This window comes from Bubalus bubalis, chromosome 20, assembly GCF_019923935.1.
Source record: "Bubalus bubalis isolate 160015118507 breed Murrah chromosome 20, NDDB_SH_1, whole genome shotgun sequence".
NCBI classification, from domain to species: domain Eukaryota; kingdom Metazoa; phylum Chordata; class Mammalia; order Artiodactyla; family Bovidae; genus Bubalus; species Bubalus bubalis.
Genome location: NC_059176.1, coordinates 6074999 through 6101300, shown reverse-complemented (window position 1 = coordinate 6101300; position 26302 = coordinate 6074999). Strand labels below are relative to the sequence as shown.

The 26302-nt window shown below is 46.5% G+C and overlaps 2 protein-coding genes across 10 annotated transcripts in view; one reads left to right on the top strand and one right to left on the bottom strand.

Annotated features, from left to right (window-relative positions):
- SETD3 (SET domain containing 3, actin histidine methyltransferase) overlaps positions 1 to 25691 on the bottom strand; it is a 78641-nt gene extending 52950 nt beyond the window's left edge. The window contains exons 1-8 of one of the 7 annotated variants that reach the window (XM_025271078.3): positions 25521 to 25688; positions 21543 to 21606; positions 9178 to 9320; positions 8957 to 9066; positions 7453 to 7545; positions 5164 to 5312; positions 2778 to 2850; positions 2217 to 2473 (exon numbers count right to left, since the gene is read on the bottom strand). In XM_025271078.3, coding sequence (XP_025126863.1) covers positions 2217 to 2473; positions 2778 to 2850; positions 5164 to 5312; positions 7453 to 7545; positions 8957 to 9066; positions 9178 to 9191 — 696 coding nt within the window. In that variant the 5' untranslated portion in view covers positions 9192 to 9320; positions 21543 to 21606; positions 25521 to 25688. Of the gene's footprint in view, positions 1 to 2216; positions 2474 to 2777; positions 2851 to 5163; positions 5313 to 7452; positions 7546 to 8956; positions 9067 to 9177; positions 9321 to 21542; positions 21607 to 25520 lie in introns of all 7 variants that reach the window. The other 6 variants (XM_025271079.3, XM_025271083.3, XM_025271082.3 and 3 more) reach the window with 6 other exon arrangements.
- A 490-nt stretch (positions 25692 to 26181) lies between these two features.
- The window catches only part of CCNK (cyclin K), a 29998-nt gene continuing 29877 nt past the window's right edge, over positions 26182 to 26302 (top strand). For 2 of the 3 annotated variants that reach the window (XM_025271088.2, XM_025271084.2), the window contains exon 1: positions 26182 to 26296. The gene's annotated coding sequence lies outside the window, so the exon portion shown is untranslated. The remainder of the gene's footprint in view (positions 26297 to 26302) is intronic. The other variant, XM_025271085.2, reaches the window with a different exon arrangement.

The window sequence follows — 26302 nt, the reverse complement described above, 5'->3', positions numbered from 1 at the left end:
CCACCGCCCAGCTGAGAAGCACTGATGTAGAAGAGAGGAACCTACTATGTGGGCACAAATACCCTTTGCTCTCTCTTCAGTTTGATACTTTTGACACTCAGTAAAAACACGGTTTCATGTCACCCTAAATATTTTTACACTTTATAATTCTGTAATGTTTTTTCTTTTTACCTTTTGACCCTCTTAGTCCTTTTCAAAATCATGACACCCATGACCATTATTTTTCAAATACTCAAGACTAAATTATGCAAAAAAGCCAACATTTGTCTGATAGTTATAATTTCACATTTGATATATCCTGTTTCATGATTATTGGCTAAATTTTTCAATAAAAAGGAATAATAAATAAGGAAATCCCATGGACAGAGGAGCCTGGAAGGCTACAGTCCAGGGGGTCACAAAAGACTCAGACACGACTTGGTGACTAAACAACAATGAAAATAAGGAATAATGATAAATAGAGCCATTAATGCTTTAAGATTGTGGGTTTTCTTTTTAAGGATATTTGGATGCACTATAATTTATACAAACTGTTCTTGTTAGTTATGTGAGAATTTTATTATTATTAGAAAAACCTCTGAATTAAAGTTTATTTTTAGAATGTTCTCTACTTCCTGAGATATTCACAATAAAAAGAATTTACTACCTAGACTGTGGTATAATTCAGTCACCTCAGCATCACCTAAGGGGGTTTATTACAGAGGGTTGTTAAGAGAGTATTTTAGTGACTCAGTCTTTAAAAATCTCATTGCCTAAGCAAAACTGCGCTACTTCATTAAGACTGAAATCAACAGACCGGTGAGTGCAATGAAAACCCAGAGATCATTCTGCCAAGCCAGCTGTCAGGAGACCCGGCATAGTTCCAGAATTCCTGACCTGACCGCGGAGGCGCTACCTTCCCTCTCAGGGCAAGCCGCTGGCACTCGCCATCTAACCACCCCGACGTGAGAAAGACATTCATGGAAAGAGCTAGTTTCCAGGTTGCTGCCTACTGATAGGACATGACACAGAGGCTTAGACCTGCCAGGGTCAGCTTCACGTTTAATCACTAAGACACACGAATAAGAACTAGAACAAAAACACAACCCTTTCAGGTCACGAAGAACCACATCAAACTTCAGACTGCAGGATGGTAGGTGCAAAGTAACCGAATAACCAAAATTTTGATTTGGCTCCATCAGTACTTTTTCAAGTCAAGCACACTTGAAGTAAACAATGTATAGATGCTGTATGATAATTCTTAACAACTTCCTGAAGTTTAAAGTTTAGAAAAGCAGAGACTTCTACTTGAAGGTAGGAGTCATACAGTTTTTTTTATATATCTGAAGCATTTGACCCACTGAAGGATGTAATTTTTGAGTGCAGTATTCCTGTGCAGTAAGCATGCTGAATAGACAAACATTTATTTCCTGTCACAATGAAATGAGATCACCATTTCTTGCAGATGAAACACAGCAGAGACAGACCAGCTATAGGAACAACTATATCAAGCGTAATTCAGGTTATCAAATTGCCCAAAGAAAAGAGAAGGGAGCAGCTCACTTTTCACCGGCCACTCGTTAGGTCCACAAGCCCAGGAGCTGATGTGTGGGCAAATGAGAAACAGGGCGCCTCAGGAAGCAGAGACCCCGCCCCTTCTCAGCTCCACGGGAGCCGTGGCGCTGGCCCCCACCATCTGAGTGCCGATCACCTTGAACGGAGAGTAGATGCTGGGATGCTGGCTGAACCGCTGCAACACAGCAAGGAGCAGCCAGGCGAAAAACAAACGCTCGACACCCCACAGAGACTTCTGCGTGACACTTCCACTCAGAACCAATTACGATGAACACAATGCAGCGTACACTTGGGAAACATAAAGAAATCAACCGTCAGTACTTTACTACTAACGTATACACGAAGAATCCATAAAGGGGCTTTCATTTTCTTGGAAGATTTAGACTTGGAGCATCTTCTTGTATCAGACTTGAGCGACTTCTAACATTCCAAGGTTATCTTCTGTCTCCAGAACAACGTCACGACTCTCATGAGATGGGAGTAACCACTGCCTGTTTTCACAGTGGGCACCGAGGCAATCATGTATTCCAACCACATCTCAGTGACATGTGGTAAAAACAGAACACGCACTCCATGCCTCTTCCCTTAGAAAGCAAAACGTCTGAGGGCAACACTCGAGCACTCAGGCCTCCTCCTCCCCCGCGCCGTCAGCACCCACTCACCTGGATGACCTTGTAGAAGTAGGCGTACTGCCGCGCCGTGTTCTTGTACTGGCTGAAGACGTCGTGTATGGCCTGTGTGGACTGCAGGTAGCGAACCTCATCCTCCTCGAAGTAGAGGGGGGTGTCGTACTCGCTGGGGAGGGTCTGAATGTAGGGCTGCCAGAACGAGTTAGGGTCGGCCCGCTCACACAGCAGATGGAAGGCCAGTGTGATGTTTCCCATGGCTTGAAGAATCCGGTCTTGAGAATACAAGGGCCCTGAATTAACCCAGAAGTTAACAGCATTAGTGCCACAAACTGCTTTACAAAGTGTTCATTTCACAAGATACATTAAAGTTACAGGAGCAACCTGAGAGTCTCATAGCATTTAAAGATTAAGTGCCCCACTCTTTTGCTGTTCTCCTACTATGTCAGATTACAAGCGTGGAAAACACTTCATGGGGACTGCGGGAAATATCTCACTAGTTGAGAAAACAACCAAAGATAGTCCTTAGCCCCACAAAATGAAATTTTATATATTTTTATCATTTTTGCTCTTTCAATGAACAGAAATTATTCTCACCCAACACTGAATTTTTAGCAGATTCAACAGTCATTAGTAATTTTCGTGGAACCCATAAAAATAATTCTTCTGCCTAGGAGGAAAAAAATAAGAAGACTAGAATTACCAAAACATGTTACAACTGTCAATCCAAGCACATCCATGGTCAGAAATCCAGTCACAAGGAAACACAACTTACAGCTGCCAACTGGCATTTCATTTCTAATTATCAAACATACTTCTAAATATAAATATTTGTGTTATAGTTTAATGAGTATAGGCATGATCTTGAATCCTGTATACAAGGAAATGGAGAAGAAAATGGCAACCCACTCCGCTATTCTTGCCCGGAGAAGCCCATGGACATAGGAGCCTGGTACAGTCCATGGGGTCACAAAGGGTCAGACACGACTAAGTGACTAAACAACATCATCCAAAGAAAAACTATAGATACTGAGAAGAAAATGAAAAAAGCGGCTTTCAACTTGAATTTGAAGCAAACAGAACAATGTGGGATAGAGCACAGGGTGTTTATTTACTCTTCTTTAGATTTATCTATTTCTGACAGTGCTGGGTCTCTGTTACTGTGTGGGCTTCTGCCTAGAGGCTGTGTGCGGCTTCTCACTGCTGCGGAGTGCGGGCCCTGGGGCGGCAGGCCTCAGGAGTGGCTGCACCTGGGCTCGGGAGCGGGGATTACAGCCTCTGGAGAGCTGGCTCAGTAGTTGCGGCACATGGGCTTAGCTGCTTTGCGGCATATGGGATCTTCCTGGACCAGGGGTTGAACCTGTGTCCCTTACTTTGAAAGGAGGATTCTTAACCACCCAGTTTATTCACTCTTTGCTATACTTACATTAATTCTAAAGACAAAACAAAATCCTACCTCCCACAAAAAGCCTAACCTGCCAATGTGAATCACTACGGAGTTTTTGAGGCCAGAGTAACCTCCTTCCTCTACATGCTTGCCCTCCAAGCACAGTTAGCTCAGTTACCAGTGAGAGCACACGCCCATAAGACATGCTGTGGTTACCGATTGTTTCCAACAGCGCTACCTCACTGTCTTGGCAACATGAAGGCTTGGGTTCAGGCAGTCCTGCATGTGTCTATACTGCCCAAAGCATGGACACTGTAGTAGTACCTGAGAGAGGAGATGGTGTCACAGGTACATGCCTATGTCCAAGCTCATCAAAATGTATTCATTAAAGATGTGCAGTTTTGGGTATCAATTATGCTTCAATAAAGCTTAAAAAATAAAACACATGAGCACCGTGAAGACACCGGCACCAAGACACTGCAGGCAGCGTCCATACTCCCAGGGCTGCTCCTCTGAGACATCTGTCTGCTCGGGCCTCTTACCGGCATCTCCCGTTCCCTTTCACACGTGTCTGGTCCCTTACTAGACATTATAAGCATCATGAAGGCAAAGAGCCCGGTGTCTGGGGAAGCATGGTATGATGATAAACAAGGGACTATTCACATACTAGCTATTCAACAGGTATCTAATAAAGCAGCATATGGCTTATCAATGGATCATTGAAAAGTAAACTACAACTTGACCAACAATGTTGCTGGGAGTTTGAGGGGACCCAAATAAATAACATCCATTTCCTCCACCTAAATTCTGAACCAACTGAGACACAAGAATACAACAGATGGTCACACAAAATGTCACCTACGGAATCCCAGAATTAGACCGACTCCCCCACCTAGTTACAGGCAGGACTGGAGCCCCACAGGCCTCCTCCCCACAGTTACAGGAGCCCCTGTAAACTCCCAGGGTGGGGAGGTGGACACACACGGCAACCAGCTCCATGGAGAAAAAGCCCAGTTCCTTTTTCCAGAACCGTCAAGACTGCTATGCCTCCTCTCTAGGAGAGGCAGGAGTGAGTGCCAGAGGGAGGCCTGGAGCCGGTCAGAGAGGCTGCTGCTCCCTTAGCTGCTGGGAGGCTGCTGCCAGGGAGGCCGCTGCTCCCTTAGCTGCAGGGAAGGATTGAGGCTGGAGAAGAGCACTTGTCCCTTCTTTCCCATCGCCTCTGCAGCTGCCATCTCAGTAAGTGGTACCTCCAGGCACTAATTATCCATCCAGAAAACAGGTCTCCACCCTCAACACTGTCGATCCTCCACCCCATCTTGCATCCAATCCATCACAAGGTCACTGCTTAACAGTACAGTTCCAAGGACGACCGGGAAGGGGCTGCCTTGAACCCCGAGTCGAGGCTCCTCCAGACCCACGAGACCAGCTAGGAGACTGCAGGGCAGGGAGGGGGCTGTGGACTGCACCGTCGAGGTGCCCTCAGGCTCAGAACTCAGCCCAAGGCATCTGTCCCCAGGTCCTGGGCCCTCCACACCACACACCACCCAAACACTGAGCTCCCCGCCCACCCAGACCCACAGCTTACCTACAACTCACCTTGATATCTCTTGTTGCTCTCAAACCAAAGCCCTCTTCTTTGAAGTTCACCATTTCAAAACCCTCAACAGAGGCTCCATTTTCAGAGGCCCATTTCATTAGATCAGGAAAGTAATCTTCTCTTTTTCCATCAAAAGTAACAGACAGACCTATACTCATCCAGGTGTCAAGAAACAAGAGCTACTTTTAGGACATGTATCAGTCACGCTGCCACAAAAAATAAAAAATAGACTACTGGAACTAACTACCTGGAAATAGTAATAAGACATCAATCTCAAAAAAAAATAAAAACTGACCACCAGTCACAGTGCATACCTTAACTAGTGACAGGAAAGGCAAGTTAAAACACTAAATGCCCCTGCTGGTTACAGAGCAATAGCTGCGGAGCCCAGGTAATGTGAACACTGGCTGTTAGGTTCTATCAGGTGCTATCAAGGGATGGTATCATGGGAAGCCTTCTGACCATGCAGGTTTCCAGAGCAACCTGCCCTCTCTCATACACACACTCAAAACTCCCACAGACACCAAGATCAGCAATGCACACGTGTGCACGAGGAAACGTGTGGAAGGCGAGCCCTAGACCCCAATTAAGAGCACAAAATTGAGCTCTGTATTCCGCCCAGCATCTACAGTGAGCCGGATCCGTACGTGTCACTGTAACTAAAACACAAAACTTCACAATGGTTTTTTTTTTTTTTTGAAGATGCAATAGTATGATACCATTTAAGTAAACAGTTAAAATACCAATTAGTACCATCTATTTGTATGGGGTTATGAATGAAGCAGAAACACAATCACTGGAAAGACAAACCCCCTGGGGCGGGGGGTGGGGGTGGGGGAATGGGTGAAGTGTGTGGCTTCAGCTGTTCCTGAGACACCTCCTTTCTTAAAAACAAATATAAGAACCAATCAAAGCACAGAGGGAGGGGAAGAGATGGGACCAATTAGGTGCAAAGGAAGGAAAAAGAACCTGACCCAACAAGACTCAGGCATGTGTCCAGATGATACAGTGGATGTTTAGCGGTGATCTCCTGGGCCTCGCAGCACGTTTGAAATATCAAAAAAAGTGAAAAGCCATGCATAGGAAAAATCATCATTTTTTTGAGGAATAAGGAGAGAATAGGAACTTTAACCACATGAGATGCTGGGCTTGGCACCCAGCCCAGGGCCTGTGGCCACGTCCCCAGGACAGAATTCACGGTTAACTAGATCCCGGGGCTGCGCCAGGTGAGATCTGCTAACTGGAGAAAACTGAGTTTGTGAGGGATACTCTAAGACAGAATGTACTCTTCCCTTACTGAAAACAAATGAGTGCCCTAACTTCAGTGCCAGCGGTAGTAAACGAGCTCTACTCAGAACAGAAACTCAGGACAGACAAGAACTTTTTGGCAATCAACGTGGTGAGCCAGGATGATCACAGTGTACCAATTAGTGCAAACAAACACACTCTAAAAGAGCCAGTCCCCACGGAGGGTCTGAGACCATCCCACCTGAAGCCTGCACGTGTGCAGATGCTACAGGAGAGCACCAACACTTAACAGCTACCAGCGCAAGTGAAAAACCAACCCCCTTCCCACTTCCATGGCCATCAATAAAAAGGGAGCCAAGTTCTTTCATCCTTTTAAATGCAGGCTCCTTACTGTGTTTCCTCCTTCCACTTTCCCTGTGGCCGGCATACAAATCTACTTTTTGTGCTTTATAGCACAAAAACAATAGGTATATTGAACAAGCTTTTCCAAATTGACACTTGGCCCTGTTGCCAGCCTGGCTGAGAATCATTAAGATGCCTACTGAATACACCCTGGAAAAACACAGCTTGAGAAATATAACTAACTCTCTCAATCAAGGTAGATTTGAGTTCATCATAAATCTTATTTAATGAGACACTACTCAATCTGGATATATTTGTGTGTTGACCATACAACATCATGTACTGACCTGAAACCCTGAAGGAAACACAGGATACCAAAACAGATTTAAAAACATATTTCATAAAATAAGGATCAATGAAAGTTGTACCATTTTAGTCCCCAGACACATTCCCCCCACCTGAAGCTTAACGTTTTTATTCCTTCCAAAGCAGTCATAGCGCCTCAGAAATGGGAAAAACCCTGATGGTTTTCTGACGCAGATCCCCTCCAACCTAGCAGCCCTTCCACAGACACCCTCCAGACAGGCATGGGGGCCTGAGGTTTCATGCGGAGACCTTCTTTCTCAAAACCACTCTGCCTTGGCTGGGCCAGGTCTCCACAGATTATTATTAGAATAAGATCACTCAAGGAAATTTACCTTTTTGCTTTTTTCGTATTTTCTCTACTAGAGACCGGATCTGCACATACTCTTCCCATTCTTTTCCAGGGCCAGGGGCAGGGCTACTGCATTCTGTAACATAGAAACCACGGCATGCGAACAGTTTTCCTTCACCTTAACCTGTTAGCCTTCAGAAGAAAGAGGACCTGGGTTTTGTCACCGCTGTTGGTTTATTTTTAAAGGACAAAGACACGTGGCTGTGATGACCAGAGTGAGAAGTACAAACCAGGTGTGCTTTTTTTAAAGCACGTGAATCCTCTGAGTTCGGCTTCCCTGGAGGCTCAGTGATAGAGAATCTGCCTGCCAATGCAGGAGACAGGGGTTTCATCCCTATGTCGGGAAGATCCCCTAGAGGAGGAAACTGCAACCCATTCCAGTATGCTTGCCTGGAGAATCCCATGGACAGAGGAGCCTGGCGAATTACAGTCCATGGGGTCGCAAAGAGTCAGACATGACTGAGTACGCACACAAACCCTCTGAAACCCCTCAGGCCGAGTGTTACACGGTGCCCACAGGACACAGATGTGGGCACCTAGCCTGCCTCTACCTCCTTCTTGCTCCTCTGATCACACTTCCTCAGAAAACGCTCATAAACAGGAAAATGTTAAAAGCTAAGCTCAAATGCAAAACATTTTCCTGAAAACTCTTGTGGATGGTAAGAAGGAGGTACGTTAAAAGTCAACATTTATTTCGAGTTAAACCCCATAACAATGACTCCCTGAGGGAACCAGATAAATTGGACATAAGGACAATTAGTCAACAAACATTTCGCATCCATGTGTAAGGCTCTATAATAAGCGCTCTGGGGGAGTTACAAAAAGAGACGGCACAGTTACTGCTAAAACAGCAGCGAGGATTCTATCGCTGGGCCAGAACAGGCACTGTGGAGGGCCACAGGCCCCCTGCCTGCCAGGGCCCTTCCCTCTTTAAACAGCTGCCTGTTTCCCACCCCTCATTTCTGCTAGACCTCCAGGTCCCCTCTGTTCCCTAAGGAGAAGACTAGATGTGGTAAACACCGAATAGTCACCAGTTACGTGCTGGTGTGTAACTGTCAGGTTAGCCAGTCTTACCCACTCTTCCATCAGCACCGACTGCGGCCCTGGAACACGGGAGTCTGTCCTTAGGCCATCTACAGTCTATCTGAGGAGACGTGGGAAGGAGCAGGAGGGGGAATGTGTCTGTGGGGGCCCACGCTGATCTGCGGGGGGGACCCCACAAGAGAGGATGGGAGCACTCAGGGAGGGACAGTTACAGCCAGTACCGTACCTGTTAGGTAACAGTTACCTGTTGGTACCGTTTCTCCATTTTTATAGGTGGGGAGACTGCAGGCCGGGGAAGATAGATAATGTGCCAGGTTCCATGGCTAACCAGCTGGGATCTGAAAACAGTCTGTTTTGCCTCCTGCTCCCCAGACCCAGGGACCCCTCCCCACGAAGACAGATTCACACGCCCCCAAAAGCTGGGCAGCCGAGTCAGGACTTACTCTGCAAAAGCTCACTGGTCAGGTTCAAGGTTTCCTTCGGGGACACGCTTGCTGCAGCACCAGTGCCTGATTTCTGCGTTTTCACTCGGCTCTTCTTACCCATTTTCTGACTATAGAGAGAAAGAAAAGACAAAGAGAAAAGCCCTACATTTCCAAAGAACAAAATCGGGTAACAAAAAAGGGCACGGCAGTGGCTCAGCCTGGAAACATTAAGATCTTACCTTGCAGGAGCCATATTCCTGAAGTTTCCTTCCAGAAAAAGCAACGTGTAACAAACACTATTGTTTGGAGGCACTCAAATGGGGGGAAAAATGCTGCTTTGTAGTCTCTGGAAGAAAAGTTCACTCCTGTTCACCTACAAAAACTACAGTGGAAGCAAGTTTTACTCTAGAATTGTTTTAATTACACACACGTTACTGTATATTCTACTGTGTTTATTCTGTGACACTATATTCATGTGTCACAAACTCACGTGGCCGCAAAAATCTAGTCTCTCCTCACTTTGCTTTAAAAGAATAATTTCCTGTGAAGAGTATCTATATCATAAGCAACCGATCAGACTCTCTGGACAAACACTGAAGGCACTTTGGAGATCAAGGAAACTTCAGGGAGCTAATCCAATTCCTCAATCTCGTTTCAAGGAAAATCCACAGTGACTTGCCCAGGGTTTCACAGGAGTCGCTGGCAGACCCGAGCCTCAAAAGAGGTCTCCATTACTGCCTCCCCATCTGGCACTGCAACCACCCTGGAGGCCTCAGGGGTCTAACAGATAAATGGCCACAGGAGACAAGGCAGTAGGACAGGTAGGTGCCAGGGGCTTCGGGGCAGAGACGTGATAACATCTGTGAGCAAACAGTTGACGGCAGCGAGTCAGGAGACGTGTCCTGAAGAAAGCAAGGGACTGGGACGTGTGAAGAAAGAATAGGCGACTCAAAGGTTGGGCAAGAATGAGGGGGGCACCTGGGGGCCCGGTTGGGGGGGGGGTGAACGTGCCCCACCTGGAGAGGAGCCTGTGGGGAGTGGGGAGAGAGAAGACCCCAGTTGCAGGAGGGGTGCCACTGCTGCCCAAGGACTCTGACCCAAGGGTTCCTCCTAAGTCAGAAGTGCCTGAGGACAACCACCCGGGAAGATAGGGAGTAGCAGGCGAGCAGCGACTGGAGCCCCCTGCACACTACCGGTCCGCCGTGGTGACGTTCCAGGGAACCCTCACCAGCAAGTTTCACCTCAAGGGCGAGCCAGAAAGCCCACTCTGACCTACTTGGTTTTTTACAAAGAGCAACAAGTACTGAAGTGGGGAGAGCTGTGAGGGGACAAAGGGTTAAAATGCAGGCTCTCCCACAGTCTAGCTGTTCACTCACTCCAGTATAATGACTCCATGCAAATACAGGCAGTACTCAAACAACAGGAAACGCATTCTCTTCAAGGATTGCCTATGTAGCTTCTCAGTCTCTGATGTAACTTTGTAACTTATGTATCAAATCAGCCTTCTAACACAGGCAGCAGAACACACAGTATCTGGCATCCTGGAACCAAAGGAAACAAGTAACAAAACCTAAAACTTGTGCAGCAAAGAGAGTGAGTTATTTTGAGATCAAAAGCAGGAGAAAAAATATTAAGTGTGGGGCAGGCAGAGAAACAGTTTAAGCACCTTTTCCTAAACTCAAGGACTAAAGAGAAGGAAGCTGCCCTGTTCGCTGGCTCTCCCAGCGCGCCTGCCACTCTCCTCTGCAGCAGGCCCTCCACATCTACAGAGGGCATCTTTGCAGAGGACCACTGAACTTGACCTAAAAACAACTAAGACTGGCGCTAAGTCTGCAAAGAAGAGCTTCTATCACACTCCGAAATGTGGCCTGGTGGGAGCACTCGGAGAGGGCTTGTTGGCCTCTCCCTACAGCCCTGCTGTCATGACCTTCTGTGTGTCAGAAGCCAAGCAACTTGGAAACATCACTCCAACAGGAGCTCGAAGACCCTGCCCCATTCTTAGCAGGCCTGGGGCACAGTGAGGCCGAGCCAGCCAGACCCCCCCACCCCCACAGTGGCTGCCTCAGGGCAAGGACCCAACGGCTACAGAACAGGCTCCTCCACTCTGCCTGCAGCCCTTGTGCCCAACCCGCAAGTCTTCCTCAGGAATCCCCCTCTAACTCCCATCCCGCCCCAGCATCTAGACACCTGCCCTGAGATAAGGATCCTTAATTAAAACAACAGCAGCTACTCTGTGTGCAATCCTTAACCTTTGCCACACACAGCTAAGATGTGTTTGATCTTCCCAGACACTCTCATCAGTAGACATTAACCTTCTCTTCTAGAGGACATTCTCAAATAGATGCAGTCCTCAAAAAGGTGCAGCGAGGACTCTAAAGCCTGAGCTTGGCCACCGCCCGGCGGCTCCTGTAAAACGCAGAGGAAAGCACAGCGCTCTGCAGGGAGCAGGAGGGCGGACCCAACCTGGACAGCTCCTAGACAAGGGGCCACCCCTGAGGTCCTCAGGTGACCTGCCCCTCTGGAATCCACCTCCTGCTCAGACCGCAACACTGTCCTGCATTCTTCCTGCACACGCCCACCCCTGCCGCTTAAGTCTGCCCCACTGAGTAACGAGTGCAGAAACACAACACTGGTGGAACTTCAAAACACATCAGGAAATGAGCACCTGGGAGAGCAGCTGTTCTTGCATTTCATACAAGTAGGATTACGCAACACGCAGGCTTCTTTTGCTCAAGGCAAGGTCTTTCCACAGGTCTAACGTGACACCCAATCTCCTAGGCACAGCCCTCAGGGCCCTTCAACCTGTCACCGTACTCTACCTGCCCCGCTTTCTTCCCATCACCCATTACACAGCACAGCGTCAGGATCTGCTCATGTTCTCCCCCCTTTCTGGAAGAAAGCTACCTTTGGCTCCCCCTGCCTCCTCCAGACAACAATTTTTCACATACCCAGGTCAAAATGTCCCTAGTGGCCTTGAGGAAATTCTGGGTCCTCCATGCAGACTTCACTTCCATGGAAATCAGTAAGACTGGGTCAAGTTCAATGTGATCAGCAGATGCTAAAGGTTGCACTCTTGCCTGAAAAATCCCATGGACGGAGGAGCCTAGTGGGCCGCAGTCCATAGGGTCGCTAAGAGTCAGACACGACTGAGCAACTTCACTTTCACTTTTCACTTTCATGCATTGGAGAAGGAAATGGCAACCCACTCCAGTGTTCTTGCCTGGAGAATCCTAGGGACGGGGGAGCCTGGTGGGCTGCCGACTATGGGGTCGCACAGAGTCAGACACGACTGAAGCGACTTAGCAGCAGGCTTACCTTGAGATTCGTTGTTGTTGAGTTGCTCAGTCATGTCAGACTTCTTTGCAACCCCATAGACTGTATTCCCCAAGCTCCTCTGTCCACACGATTTCCCAGGCAAGAATACTTGAGTGGGTTGCCATTTCCTTCTCCAGGGGATCTTCCCGACCCACAGATCGAACCCACAACTCCTGCACGGGCAGGAGGATTCTTTCCCACTGACCCACCAGGGAAGCTACCGTTGAGATCAGTCTTTGGGAATTCTCTTTGGACTGTGTCCCTCCCACAGGGATACAGGCCCCAAAGACATAAAGTAGCTCGCCCAGGTTGTTGTTCAGTTGCTAAGTCATGTCCGACTCTTTGTGACCCCACAGACTGCAGAATGCCAGGCCTCCCTGTCCTTCACCATCTTCTGGAGCTTGCTCAAACTCATGTCCATTGAGTCAGTGATGCCATCCAACCATCTCGTCCTCTGTTGTCCCCTTCTCCTCCCGCCTTCATTCTTTTCCAGCAACAGGGTCTTTTCCAGTGAGTCAGCTCTTCACATCAGGGAGACAAAGTGTTGGAGCTTTACCATCAGTCCTTCCAATGAATATTCAGGATTGATTTCCTTTAGGATGCACTGGTTCGATCTGCTTGCAGTCCAACGGACTTTCAAGAGTCTTCTCCAACACCACAGTTCAAAAGCATCAATCTTTCAGCAGTCAACCTTCTTTATGGTCCAACTCTCACATCCATACATGACTACTGGAAAAATCAAGCTTTGACTAGAAGGACCTTTGTTGGCAAAGTCATGTCTCTGCTTTTTAATATGCTGTCCAGGTTGGTCATAGCTTTTCTTCCAAGGAGCAAGTGTCTTTTAAAATTTCATGGCTGTAGTCACCATCTGCAGTGATTTTGGAGCCCAAGAACATAAAGTCTCTCACTGTTGCCATTGTTTTTTCATCTATTTGCCATGAAGTGATGGGACCAGAGGCCATGATCTTTGTTTTTTGAATGCTGAGTTTTAAGCCAGCTTTTTCACTCTCCTCTTTCACTTTCATCAAGAAGCTCTTTAGTTCCTCTTTGCTTTCTGCCATAAGAGTGGTGCCATCTGCATATCTGAGGTTATTGATATTTCTCCCAGCAATCTTGATTCTGGCTTGTGCTTTATCCAGCCCAGCATTTTCCATGATATACTCCGCATAGAAGTTAAATAAGCACATGACAATATACAGCTTTGACGTACTCCTTTCCCAATTTGTAACCAGTCCATTGTTCCACGTAAGGTTCTAACTCTTGCTTCTTGACCTGCATACAGATTTCTCAGAAGGCAGGTAAGGTGGTCTGGTATTCCTATCTCTTTAAGATTTTTCCAGTTTCTTGTGATCACACAAAGGCTGAAGCAGAAATAGATGTTTTTCTGGAATTCTCTTGCTTTTTGATGATCCAACAGATGTTGGCAATTTGATTTCTGGTTCCTCTGCCTTTTCTAAATCGAGCTTGAACATCTGGAAGTTCTCGGTTCACATACTGTTGAAGCCTAGCTTGGAGAATTTTGAACATTACTTTGCTGGGGTGCGCAATGAGTGCAATTGTGTGGTAGTGTGGTAGTTTGGGAGTTTGGCATTGCCTTTCTTTGGGACTGGAATGAAAACTGACCTTTTCCAGTCCTGGAAAACTGCTGAGTTGTCCAAATTTGCTGGCATATTGAATGCAGCACTTTCACAGCATCATCTTTTAGGATTTGAAAGAGCTCAGCTGGAATTCCATCACCTCCACTAGTTTTGTTCATAGTGATGCTTCCTAAGGCCCACTTGACTTCGCATTCCAGGATGCCCGGCTCTAGGTGAGTGATCACACCATTGTGGTTATCTGGGTCTTGAAGATCTCTTTTGTATAGTTCTTCTATGTATTCTTGCCACCTCTTCTTAATTACTTTCTGCTTCTGTTAGGTCCATACCGTTTCTGTCCTTTATTCTGTCCATGTTTGCATGAAATGTTCCCTTGGTATCTCTAATTTTCTTGATGAGATCTCTAGTCTTTCCCATTCTATTGTTTTCCTCTATTTCTTTGCACTGATCGCTGAGGAAGGCTTTCTTATCTCTCCTTGTTCTTCTTTGGAACTCTGCATTCAGATGGGTATATCTTTCCTTTTCTCCTTTCCCCTTAACTTCTCTTCTCTTCTCAGCTATTTGTAAGGCTTTCTCAGACAACCATTTTGCATTTCTTTTTCTTGGGGATGGTCTTGATCACTGTCTCCTGTACAATGTTACAAACCTCCATCCATAGTTCTTCAGGCACTATCTATCAGATCTAATTCCTTGAAACTATTTGCCACTTTCACTGTGTAATCATATAGGATTTGATTTAGGTCATACCTGAATGGTCTAGTAGTTTTCCCTACTTTCTTCACCTTAAGTCTGAATTTGGCAATAAGGCGTTCATGGTCTGTGCCACAGTCAGCTCCCAGTCTTGTTACTGCTGACTGTATAGAGCTTCTCCACCTTTGGCAGCAAAGAATATAATCAACCTGATTTCAGTATTGACCATCTGGTGATGTCCGTGTGTAGAGTCGTCTCCTGTGTTGTTGGAAGAGGGTGTCTGCTATGACCAGTGCATTTTCGTGGCAAAACTGTTAGCCTCTGCCCTGCTATGTTTTGTACTCCAAGGCCGAGCTTGCCTGTTACTCCAGGTATCTCTTGACTTCCTACTTTTGCATCCAGTCCCCCATGAGGAAAAGGACATTTTTTTTTTGGTGTTAGTTCTAGAAGGTCTTGTAGGTCTTCACAGAACCATTCAACTTCTGCTTCTTCGGCATTAGCGGTTGGGGCAGAGACTTAGATTGCTGTGATACTGAATGGTTTGCCTTGGAAACAAACGGAGATCATTCTGTCATTTTTGAGATGGCACCCAAGTACTGCATTTCAAACTCTCTTGTTGATTTTGAGGGCTACTCCATCTCTTCTAAGCGATTCTTTCCCACAGTAGTAGATATAATGGTCATCTGAATTAAATTTACCCCTTCCGGTCCATTTTAGTTCACTGAGTCCTAAAATGTCAATGTTCACTCTTGCCATCTCGTCTTTGACCACTTCCAATTTACCTTGATTCATGGACCTAACATTCCAGGTTCTTACGCAATACTGTTTTTTACAGCATCAGACCTTACTTTCACTCCCCAGACATATCCACAACTGGCCACTGTTTCCACTTTGGCTCAGCCGCTTCATTCCTTCTGGGACTATTTGTTTTGCTCTTCTCTAGTAGCATATTGGGCTCGTACTGACCTGGGAAGTTCATCTTTCAGTGTCATATCTTTTTGCTCTTTCATACCGTTCATGGGGTTCTCAAGGCAAGAATGCTGAAGTGGTTTGCCATTCCCTTCTCCAGTGGACCACGTTTTGTCAGAACTCTCTGCCATGACCCGTCTGTCTTAGGTGGCCCTACACGGCATGGCTCATACTTTGATTGAGTTAGACAAGGCTGTGGTCCGTGTGATCCGTGTTTGGTTAGTTTTCTGTGATTGTGGTTTTCATTCTGTCTGGTCTCTGCTGGATAAGGATAAGAGGCTTATGGAAGCTTCCTGATAGGAGGTACTGACTATGGGACAAACTGGGTCTTGCTCTAATGAGCAGGACATGCTCAGTAAATCTTTAACCCAATTTTCTGCTGATGGGTTAGACAGTAGGAATCCTCCAGGTAAGCACTGTCAACTCACTCTTCCTTAAGAAGGGTTAGGGAGGTGCCCGTCCTTGCCCCTGAGGTGTAGGAGCCTAGGTCTAGACCACCTCTTAACCTGTGCTACCCAGAAGCCCGGCTGTCAGCGACCTTGTCCAGGAAAGTCCTCCAGTCACCTGGCCCACTCTGTCAGGAGCCCCCCACCACTCAGCCCCCCTGCACACTGACTCAGGGGCATCCTCAAGCCTTAAGGGTACCCGAAGAACTCACGCTTCAGGAGGGTGGTGGGTCTCTGTACCCACTTCTATGGCCCAGTTCAGCGGTTCTTCTGAACTCTGCAGCCATCAGTGTCTGGAAGATTCATTTGCCTCTGGATTCGATGTGGTTCGGCACCAACTGTTCTAGTATTTGTGTATAGACACCTGACTAGAAGCACCTCAGAGACGCACATTTCTTTTCACCCTAGAAAGTACCAGGACTTCCTGCCACTGTAACCCCCTTTGGCCTGGCACCACCCCCTGATCTATTAGAGCCTTTGGTGAAGACGCTGAAGTCTCAGCTCCAACCCCACCTACCAAGAGCTCCCTCCCCATTCTGAACCCAGAGCCCAGCCCCGAACCTCTGCGGCCTCACCCACTCTGGTTGACTTCATTTACGGGCTATCTCTTCACTGGAGTGGGCTTCCATGTTGTAGCAAAAAAAAAACCCCCACCTTCCATTTCGAAATTATCTGTAGGGTCTAGTATGGTGTGACAGACACAGTTGAGGGTCAAATATTTGCTGAATGAAGGAAAATCTCATTTTAATGCACTAGTGTTACTTGTACACTTCCCAGGTGGCGTTAGTCATAAAGATCTGCCTGCCAGTGCAGGAGTTCAATCCCTGGGTTGGGAAGATCCCCTGGAAGAGGTGACGGCAACCCACTCCAGTATTCTTGCCTAGGAAATCCCATGGACAGAGGTGCCTGGTGTGTGACAGTACATGAGGGTCGCAAAGAGTCAGACACGACTAAGCAACTGAGCAAGCACAATATTACTTGTGAGTGATTTATTTCCCATCACTATAGTAAGATTGTACAGCAACGAACAATTTTGATATATTCCCCCGCCACTGACAGGACAGAAGCCAAAATGAGACATTTACTTAATATTTAACTACTACCTCTAAAGAACTAGGATGACTCTTAAGTCAAAATACAACTTTATACACATAAAGAGATATAAAATTCACACTCAAAAGATGGCTTCCTTTGGAAATCCACAGTTTCTTGTCAGAAAAGTTTTAAGATATTAAATTTCATAAAAGAATCTCTCTGCTTTCTATAAAGCAACCAAGCAGAAAGAAGTTCATTTCCGACAGAAATGGAAAAGCTGCAACTCGTACATGACTTCAAGATCCAGGAACACTTGTGACGGGGGCACGAGCGTCAGCACAGCACTTCCCCGGTCACACCATCCCCGCCACAGCCCGCTGAGGCCGGCATGACCACTGTCACATCAGGGGACTCACACACAGCTACGACTTGGCCAAGAGCCCATAGCCATCAAGCAGTAGACCCACAGCTTCAACCTGAAGTCCTGTGTTAGGCCCAGCACATTTACAATGAGAGAAGCTCGCCGGCATCCCTGTGCCAGGACCATGCCGGTCACAGCAGAAGATGAACAAGTGAGGGACAGTCAGGCCTGCGGCCTCGAGGATGAGGAAGTGGGCACCCAGGACAGAGCCTGGATAACTCCTCGAATGTGTGAGAAAAGTAACGAAACAAAGAGGGGCAGAGAATAAAGTGCAGTTGAAGAAGAACGACTGGATGCTAAGATTCAGACGGAGAAAAGTGTTAGAATCCAGTCTGGGTAGTCTCCTAAATTCAACCCCCTTCTGCCTTTCTTAGCTAACGAAGATGTCCCCAACACCAAGGATTTAAAATAACTACCTACCCTGTTTATTTATGATTCAAAAACTTGTTATACACCATGAATAATTTTCATTGTGAGTTCAGCTGAATTTGGGGCAGGATTCCAAGTTTTAGCAAATGAAAGAGCCAAATAGGTATCCTGAATATTCTTAATGTTCTCAGTGGAAAAAAACTACTGCTTAGTTTAATTCATCAACTTCCTACAAAGACTCAATATTTATCTTCAATATTTATTTCAAATATGATTAGAAAAATTAAAATATGTGCTAAATTAGATCTGTGTATACATACATAACAGAGAAGGCAATGGTAACCCACTCTTGTACACTTGCCTGGAAAATCCCATGGACAGAGGAGCCTGGTAGGCCGCAGTCCATGGGGTCGCTAAGAGTCAGGCACGACTGAGCGACTTCACTTTCCCTTTTCACTTTCATGCATTGGAGAAGGAAATGGCAACCCACTCCAGTGTTCCTGCCTGGAGAATCCCAGGGACGGGGGAGCCTGGTGGGCTGCCGTCTATGGGGTCGCACAGAGTCGGATACGACTGAAGCGACTTAGCAGCAGCAGCAGCATACATACATAAAGTTAAATTCCAAATTCCAGTCAAGAGGTACAATACTAAATAAAAGATGTTTCCTTAGAGTTTACATCAAAATCTGGCATAAATTACTAATTCTTATTGAATTATCTTAGGGGAAACAAATATATGGTTTAAAAAAAAGGACTTAATACTTAAAGACAAAAGAAAATACTATGTAGAAAAGCAATACTGAATTGACAAGCAAATGGATTCTACAATAAACAGTTACTATGGTGACAGTCCTTCAAAGGAACGACCATCAATAAAAAGGAACAGCAAGCTAAGAGTTTTACACATATCTACATTTCTCCACCCTCAAGATTTTTTAAAAATCTACAGAATCTTCAAAATCTGGCTCTTTACAACACCATAAACTATTTTACAAGACTATCAACAACTTCTCCACTTAAGAGATGGAACAGACTTAGAAAACAGTAAAATAGATGGCATATTCAATTATTATTTAAATTGCTAATATGCAAGTGGCATCTGTAATCAACAACCACTTCTGATCAAAGGAGTGATTCTTTCACATATCATCTGCACAGGTGGGGAGAAACGTGAACACAGAGCGTGCAGGGAGCTTGGCTGAGGGGATGGTGGGAGTGGTAAGGCAGGGTGCTGGATACTTCACCCATTTTTACAAAACCTAGTTCACACTTACTGAACAGACTGAGATTGAATTCAGCTGCGTGGGCTTCTTTTTTTCTGTCCCCCAAATATTCTAAATGGAAAGACTGTAAATGTGCATTACTCTTGAATTGCTTTCCATTTATGGCAGAAAGTGAAGAGGAACTAAAAAGCCTCTTGATGAAAGTGAAAGTGGAGAGTGAAAAAGTTGGCTTAAAGTTCAACATTCAGAAAACGAAGATCATGGTATCCGGTCCCACCACTTCATGGGAAATAGATGGGGAAACAATGGAAACAGTGTCAGACTTTATGGTTTTTCCTGTGGTCATGTATGGATGTGAGAGTTGGACTGTGAAGAAAGCTGAGCGCCAAAGAATTGATGCTTTTGAACTGTGGTGTTGGAGAAGACTCTTGAAAGTCCCTTGGACTGAAAGGAGATCCAACCAGTCCATTATGAAGGCGATCAGCCCTGGGATTTCTTTGGAAGGAATGATGCTAAAGCTGAAACTCCAGTACTTTGGCCACCTCATTCGAAGAGTTGACTCACTGGAAAAGACTTTGATGCTGGGAGGGATTGGGGGCAGGAGGAGAAGGGGACGACAGAGTATGAGATGGCTGGATGGCATCACTGACTCAATGGACATGAGTCTGGGTGAACTCCGGGAGTTGGTGATGGACAGGGAAGCCTGGCGTGCTGCGGTTCATGGGGTCGCAAAGAGTCGGACACGACTAAGCGACTAAACTGAACTGAATTACAACTAGAATAAACATTTCTGATTACACTACTTGGTAATTCACCCAGAAAACCTTTGCTCAAGCCCAGCATCTGCTTTTCAACACATCCTGCATCGTTCCTCTCAACTCTGTAGCTGGATCGACTAAGGGAGAGGATGGCCCTCGGGCTTTCTCCTACCTTGGGCTCCCAGCTGTAAAGGTGTGTGAAGGGAGTGCAAAGCCTGCCTGATCTCTGGAGGAAGAAAAGAACCTCACTGAAATCCCTTGCAGGCCATTAGGATCAGAGGACGACATTCTGAATTAAGTACACAAATTACAGGATGGCGGCCTAGGCAAATAAAAGCGCTCCCAAATTGAAAAGTATTTAAGTTCTCTCTGCTACAAAAACTGATGAGGTGTACATAGTCCTTGCATTGGCACCATGTTAACTCAAATGTCAGGAACATCCCTCTTTGCACGGTGGCAGGATCTAGTAACACAGTCAAGTCATATTAACTTATCCCACTTCAAGAGGCTAAGGAGCACCCACCATTCCAATCTCTATCAAAGGAGGCGTTGTGTGTCACAACTCACAACCACCAAGAAGTCAAGGCAGGCAGACAGGCAAGACAGTGGAATTAATTTCAACTCAGTAGCTACACACATAGCAAGATGAAGGCAGACCTATAAGCTGTAAGTAAAATTCCAATTTTTATACAGAACAAGTTGGGCTGTCAGATAGACAGATACACAAACACACAAACTTGAGATCTTTTTTTAAAAAAAAACAGATATTTCTTGCTTTCTACAATGTTTTACAATATTTCCACTAACATACATGATAATTTTATAGATGCTTAAATTATCTTTGATTGACTTTTCAATACATAATAGGTGCACTTTTAAACTGCTGTTGAATTAAGTTATAAACACAATTAAATTAAAATGAGGCTTCTATTTAAAGCAAGTTGCTCCAAAAAAAACCCCTCTTTATAAAGCAAAGAATCATTCAGTATCATAAATAATCATTTCCTATTATATCTTTCTTAAAGAAAAACGAAAAATGCTCAAGGGTGAAGAAACAGCTAGCTGTAATCTGTCAAGAAGTTACTTTCGAACCACCCACACTCCTCCCATAAGGATACTAGATTCTCAAACTGTGGAATGTCAGGTTTGGAAGAGACCTCTGGGTTTATTATCTGTGTTCTCACCATGAACATCTTTAAAACAATGACATCTAATGTTAGGTAGCAGGTATGGTTGTCAAAGTGCTTTGTGAACCACAGCCAAATTCGACTCAAGGATATTTTACTAACACGGATGGCCGCCAACTTAAGATGGTTCAGGTCAGACTATTTTGACTGTAATAGAGATGGTGCAAAAGCCATAGGCATCCAGGGGAATCCTTGCATTCTGACCTTTCCCAGGCTAGTGACAGGCAGTGCAATGCCCACTGGGTGCTGAGCAGCGAGTCTCAGCTGCCAGCCAGCCAGTGGGGCACGAGGGCAGGCAAAGAGCACACTCGCCACCATTCTGAACCCAGACCACCGTTCGGCTTTTCACTTTCAGGACAGCAGTCAACAAATAACATGAGATATTCAGCACATTATTATGAAACAGGCTTGTGTTAGATGATTTCACCCAACTGTAGGCTAATGTCAGTGTTCTGAGCATGTTTAAGGTCGGCCAGGCTAAGATGTTTGGTATGTTAGGTGCACTAACTGCATTTTCAACAATGATATTTTCAAATGCTATCAGGATATAACCTCATCGTAAGTTGAGGAAGATCAGTATAGCCAAAACAGCCTTACTTTTCCACCAGCCAAGTGAACAAGTGAATTCACACTTGGATTCAGAGCATATTTCTTGAGTAATCTGCAAAGGAAAGATAAGTTAAGACAGCCTTTAGGATAAAGTGATAACCAACTAAACCCTTGGTTACATAAACAGATATTCGGCTAGATCCATGTGCTTTATTAAACAATAAATCCAAATGCAGTTTTAATCCAAATGCAATTATTCATGCTAACTGTCATGTTGTTTGTTTCCAGGCTAACTGTCATTTTGTTTGTTTCCAGGCTGTTGAAAGTGTGTGCGCCCCGGGGCAGGTTCCCACATGACCGCCTTTGTCCTAACTGCACCATTCAGGCATTCTCTGTATCAGGAACTGAGGTAAACATTTTACACAGTAGATAAAGAAAGATACTATGCCCACTTTACAGATGAGAAAGGTCAAGTTTATCGAGGTTAATCAATTTATGCAACGTGATAAGCAGAGCCTCATCAGCAGAGCTCGGTGTCCAACTTCACAGATGCCCAATAGTATTAACATGTGAGAGGTTAAAATTTTACTCTGGCTTGGTAATCAGTACCACTTTTCCTCAAAATCTTAACTTCAGAATTAGACTTCATCTTCCATTGCAAGCCAAAAGTGTTTGGACTTATCTTGACTATTTATTTAACTTCTAATAATACTTGGAAAGGACTTGAATAAGAAAAAAAATTTTCAAAGCCTCAACTTTGGAATTTGAATTTTATAATCATTTGGAATCATTTTTCTTCCATTCAAATTTATTTCAGCTGAAAATTGTCAATAGCTGTGTTTGTACTTCTGGTTTTACAATCTGTTTATTTCTAAACCTAGAAGAAACTACTAAAAGGAAAAGGAGTCTACACAGCTAATCTCTGGCCTGAGTTACTGAAGGAATTTAACAGAAAGGATTGCTAAATCTTGCCAATTCTGTTAATTGACTTTTTTCCCCATAAGACGATTAAGTGACTTAGAAAAAAGAAGTCTCAATTCCTTCATAATTAAAAAAAACTATATTACTATTTTGTTAGAAATTTACTTTGAGAATAAACATTATGTAAATTCCCTGGTGGCTTAGAGGGTAAAGTGTCCACCTGCAATGCAGGAGACCCGGGTTCAATCCCTGAGCTGGGAAGATCCCCTGGAGAAGGAAATGACAACCCACTCCAGTACTCTTTCCTGGAAAATCCCATGGACAGAGGACCCTGGAAGACTGCAGTCCATGGGGTCGCAAAGAATCGGACATGACTGAGCGACTTCACTTGATGGGTAAATTATATTTGCAGATAAAAATATTTTACAATTTCCAATTTTATGAGTTGGAAAGTGAGATGACATAAGGAAATCCAGGATACAGAAGTCAATTTTGCCAAGTAAGGTACACTTGTACAGGCAATAAAAGTGAAAATCAGGAAAATTCAAAAGCAAGGAATCCTTAAACTAATACCTGTAAGCAGTTAAATATGATTAAAAATGAACTGATAGCCAAGATAACACTTCTTCAACTGTACAAAGAAAAAAGGATGCACAGGAAATCAAAATATTATTTCTGATAAATCAATGGGCCCAAATATATTACTTTTTAATTGAGAAAACAGGTTTCTAAAGATAAAAAACCTCCCAGTGACAGATACTCATCAAACTGCATCAAGAAAGATACAGTATTACTAGTTACATTTCTAAAAACTACTGCAGATTAGTGATTAAAAAAAAAGAGAGAGAGACTAGGTAGTTCAAACATTTTAAGAGACTTGGAATATCTCAAACTAGATTGACACCCTGCAAAAATAAGAGAAACCCTGAGCCAGGAGTTAAGATTTTTACTCATATTTTCACTAAAATTCCACAAGCCACAAACTAGGTACCTGGTTCCCACTGAATTCAATGATCATCTACTAGATATTTACTGCGAGCAACCTCGGTCATACTGTAGACAGCCTCTTCCAGCCACCCCTGTCTTTGTCATCTTCAAGATCATGAGAGCAGCAAGTTCTAAGGAAAGGTTGTGACCAGTTATCAGAGCTCTCAGAACAAAACAGTTTTCTAGGGGCTGAACTTTAGAAAGGAAAACTTTCAGTACAAGCTTCACAGCTCTCTCATTTTCCAATGGCTTCTAAAGCAAAGGTTTAATCATCATTCAAAATGTGGCCTAAATGTTCACTACACTGAAGAGCAGCTTAGTGTGTCTTCCTGACAATCTTATTGCACAACTATTGACTGATGAACAGAAGTTTTCATGACTACAGACACGCAGGCATAAATGTTTCATCTTCGAGTCCAACATCATTCCTATTCCAGGGATCACTGGAGAAGAGACCAGAAGCAGCAACTATTTTACTCATTCAGACTACAGAGTTTCACTGCACACATTAACTTACAATTTTGAAAAAATATATATACAGGGTAGTAGAAGGAAAACTGAGGTTGTTGAGGGCCCAATAAAAGTTGTTCTGGAGCTATTTGAGAACTTGGCTTTGCACATTACTTCCCTGGGCCAGAGGAAAACTCCTCCTTAAAATGCTGGAACCTTTCCAAAATATCAATCACAACAGCCCCAGGGACTAATCTGGTAAGAAGAGACTGCATGCATAGTAGCCCGAATAGACACACTATATCATGGCTCAAGTAAGTCTTTCCAAATTTTAATGGTGGAGAAAAGCTGCTTTATATTTTGCTATACTCTCAAGTTAAATGCATTCACTTCAAATAGTTAAAAAAAAAAAAAAAAAAAAACTTCTCCTAATTACTGGTTCTTTCAGTTTGAAAATAGCAGTGGGGTCATTTTGGAGCAGAAAAATGGGCAAGAGGTATCATTTGCACATGATAAAATCCACACTTTTGCCAGTTCTGACAAACCCATACACCGCAAGCAAGTTATGTTCGGATCCGTCGCTAAAGGGTTAACGCCGCAGAGGATGTAAAAAGCAAAAGTCACCTGTCAACGTACTTTAAAAGCACTTTTGCTTCTGAAACATCACCTCCTGCATTTGGAAATGCAACACAATACACTCCAAATGATCCTAAACCTGTCAACACACAGCGAGGGTAAGCACTCCCCACCCCGCTCCGTTCCCCCGCAGCAAGTGGCGCCCGACACACCAATCGGCTCCCTTCCGCACCCGCACCCCCACGCCCCCACCCCGGAGTAGAAACAGAGGAGAGAGGGGGTGCAGACATGCATCGCCAAGCTGGAGTCACGAGGAAGAAGAGTTTGATACCCCAGAATGATAAACTCCAAAGCACTGAATTCTTCTTCCTAGTAGGGCACGGAGCGTGGGGAAGATGGCCAAGGGGCGCGTGGGAAGAGAGATGACCTATTTTCAACGACCGTTTTTATAACTGGAAAGTGAGGGAGAGAAGCGGGGCGAGGCGGGGGGCGGGGGGGGGGGGGGGGCGGCTAGTCCCCGGCACCCCCGCGGGCCCTTGAGGTGTGAAGAGAGGAACACTAAAGCCACACAGCCCTGGCCCAGGCGGCGGGGTGACGACGGGAAGGAGGGAGGAGAGAGGAAGGAAGCGGGTGCGCGAGCCGGCCGCACGCAGGGCCGAGCCCACGGGCGCGAGAGGGACGGACCCCGGCCCCACCCGGTGGGCGCCGAGAGGCCGGGCATTCCTGCACCTGCTGCCGCCGTCTCGGGGCAGGCGGAGCGGGGACCAGGGGGCCTTGGGCGCCGGGAGGGGATGAACGCGCCCCACCCCACCCCTGCCACAGCCCCGGGCAGGGCCGGAGGGCAGAGAGGCCGTGCAGCGCACGCCGACCTCGCCAGACTCCCGGCGCCCAAGGCCCGACCCGCCGGGCCCCCAGGGCGCACACCGCCTCCCGCACTCTGGGCCCACAGAAGGGCCAGCGGGGCGCGGGCCTGACCACGGTCGAGGGCCGCTGGCCCGGGCGTGGGGCGGCCGCGCAGAGCTCCAGGGCTGGCTAGCTGGCGGTGGCGGAGGGCAGCGCGAGTCGGCTCCGAGGGCCGCCGCCGGCACTCACCTGCCCACTTTTGCCCCTTCGCGCGGCGGCGGCGGCGCCACACTCCGCTGGGACCCACAAGCCACCTCAGCCAAGCCCCAGTTAGCGGCGGCGGTGGCGGCGGCGGCCGGACGGGAGGGGGCGGGACGGCTGCCTCAGACAGCCCCGCCGCCGCGGCCCAACCCCGCTCCGCCCGCCCCCGGGCCCCGCCCTCGAGCCGCCGCCGCCGCCGCCGCCCATTGGCCCGCGATTCAGACGCAGGGGGCGCGGCCCCGCCCCGCCGCCCCCTGACCGTTCCTCGCCGGTTCCTCCCCAGCCATTGGACGGGCGAACTCCTGGGTCCGGAGTCGCCAGCTGGGCCCGCCAGCTTCCAGGCCATAATTGGCTAGGCAGAGCCCAGGCCCGAGTGTTGATTGGAGGACCGGAACTCCCCGCCCCCCCCGGGGCCCGCCTCTCGCGCCTCAGTTCCGTTAGCAGGTTCGGTTGCTCCAGAATTCCCTCTCCCCCCCAACCCCCACCTCCCAGGGGGCGGGACCGACGGGATGGGCCCTCTAGCGGGCCCCTCCTCCCTCACGCCGCGACCGCCGACTCGGGGGGCGGGGCCCGGAGGAGACTGGCGGCTCTTTCCTCTTTTGGGAGCGCTAAGTTCTTCTCATTGGCTGACCGGCTTTCCTCCGGTCGCTCATTTTTTTCCGTCATAGACGCAGTGCGATGACGTACAGCCCCGACATTCCACGTCCAAGATGGCTGCAGTCGGCAAGGAGAGACGTCGCTAAGGGGCTTACCTCAGGCGAGGGGTGAGT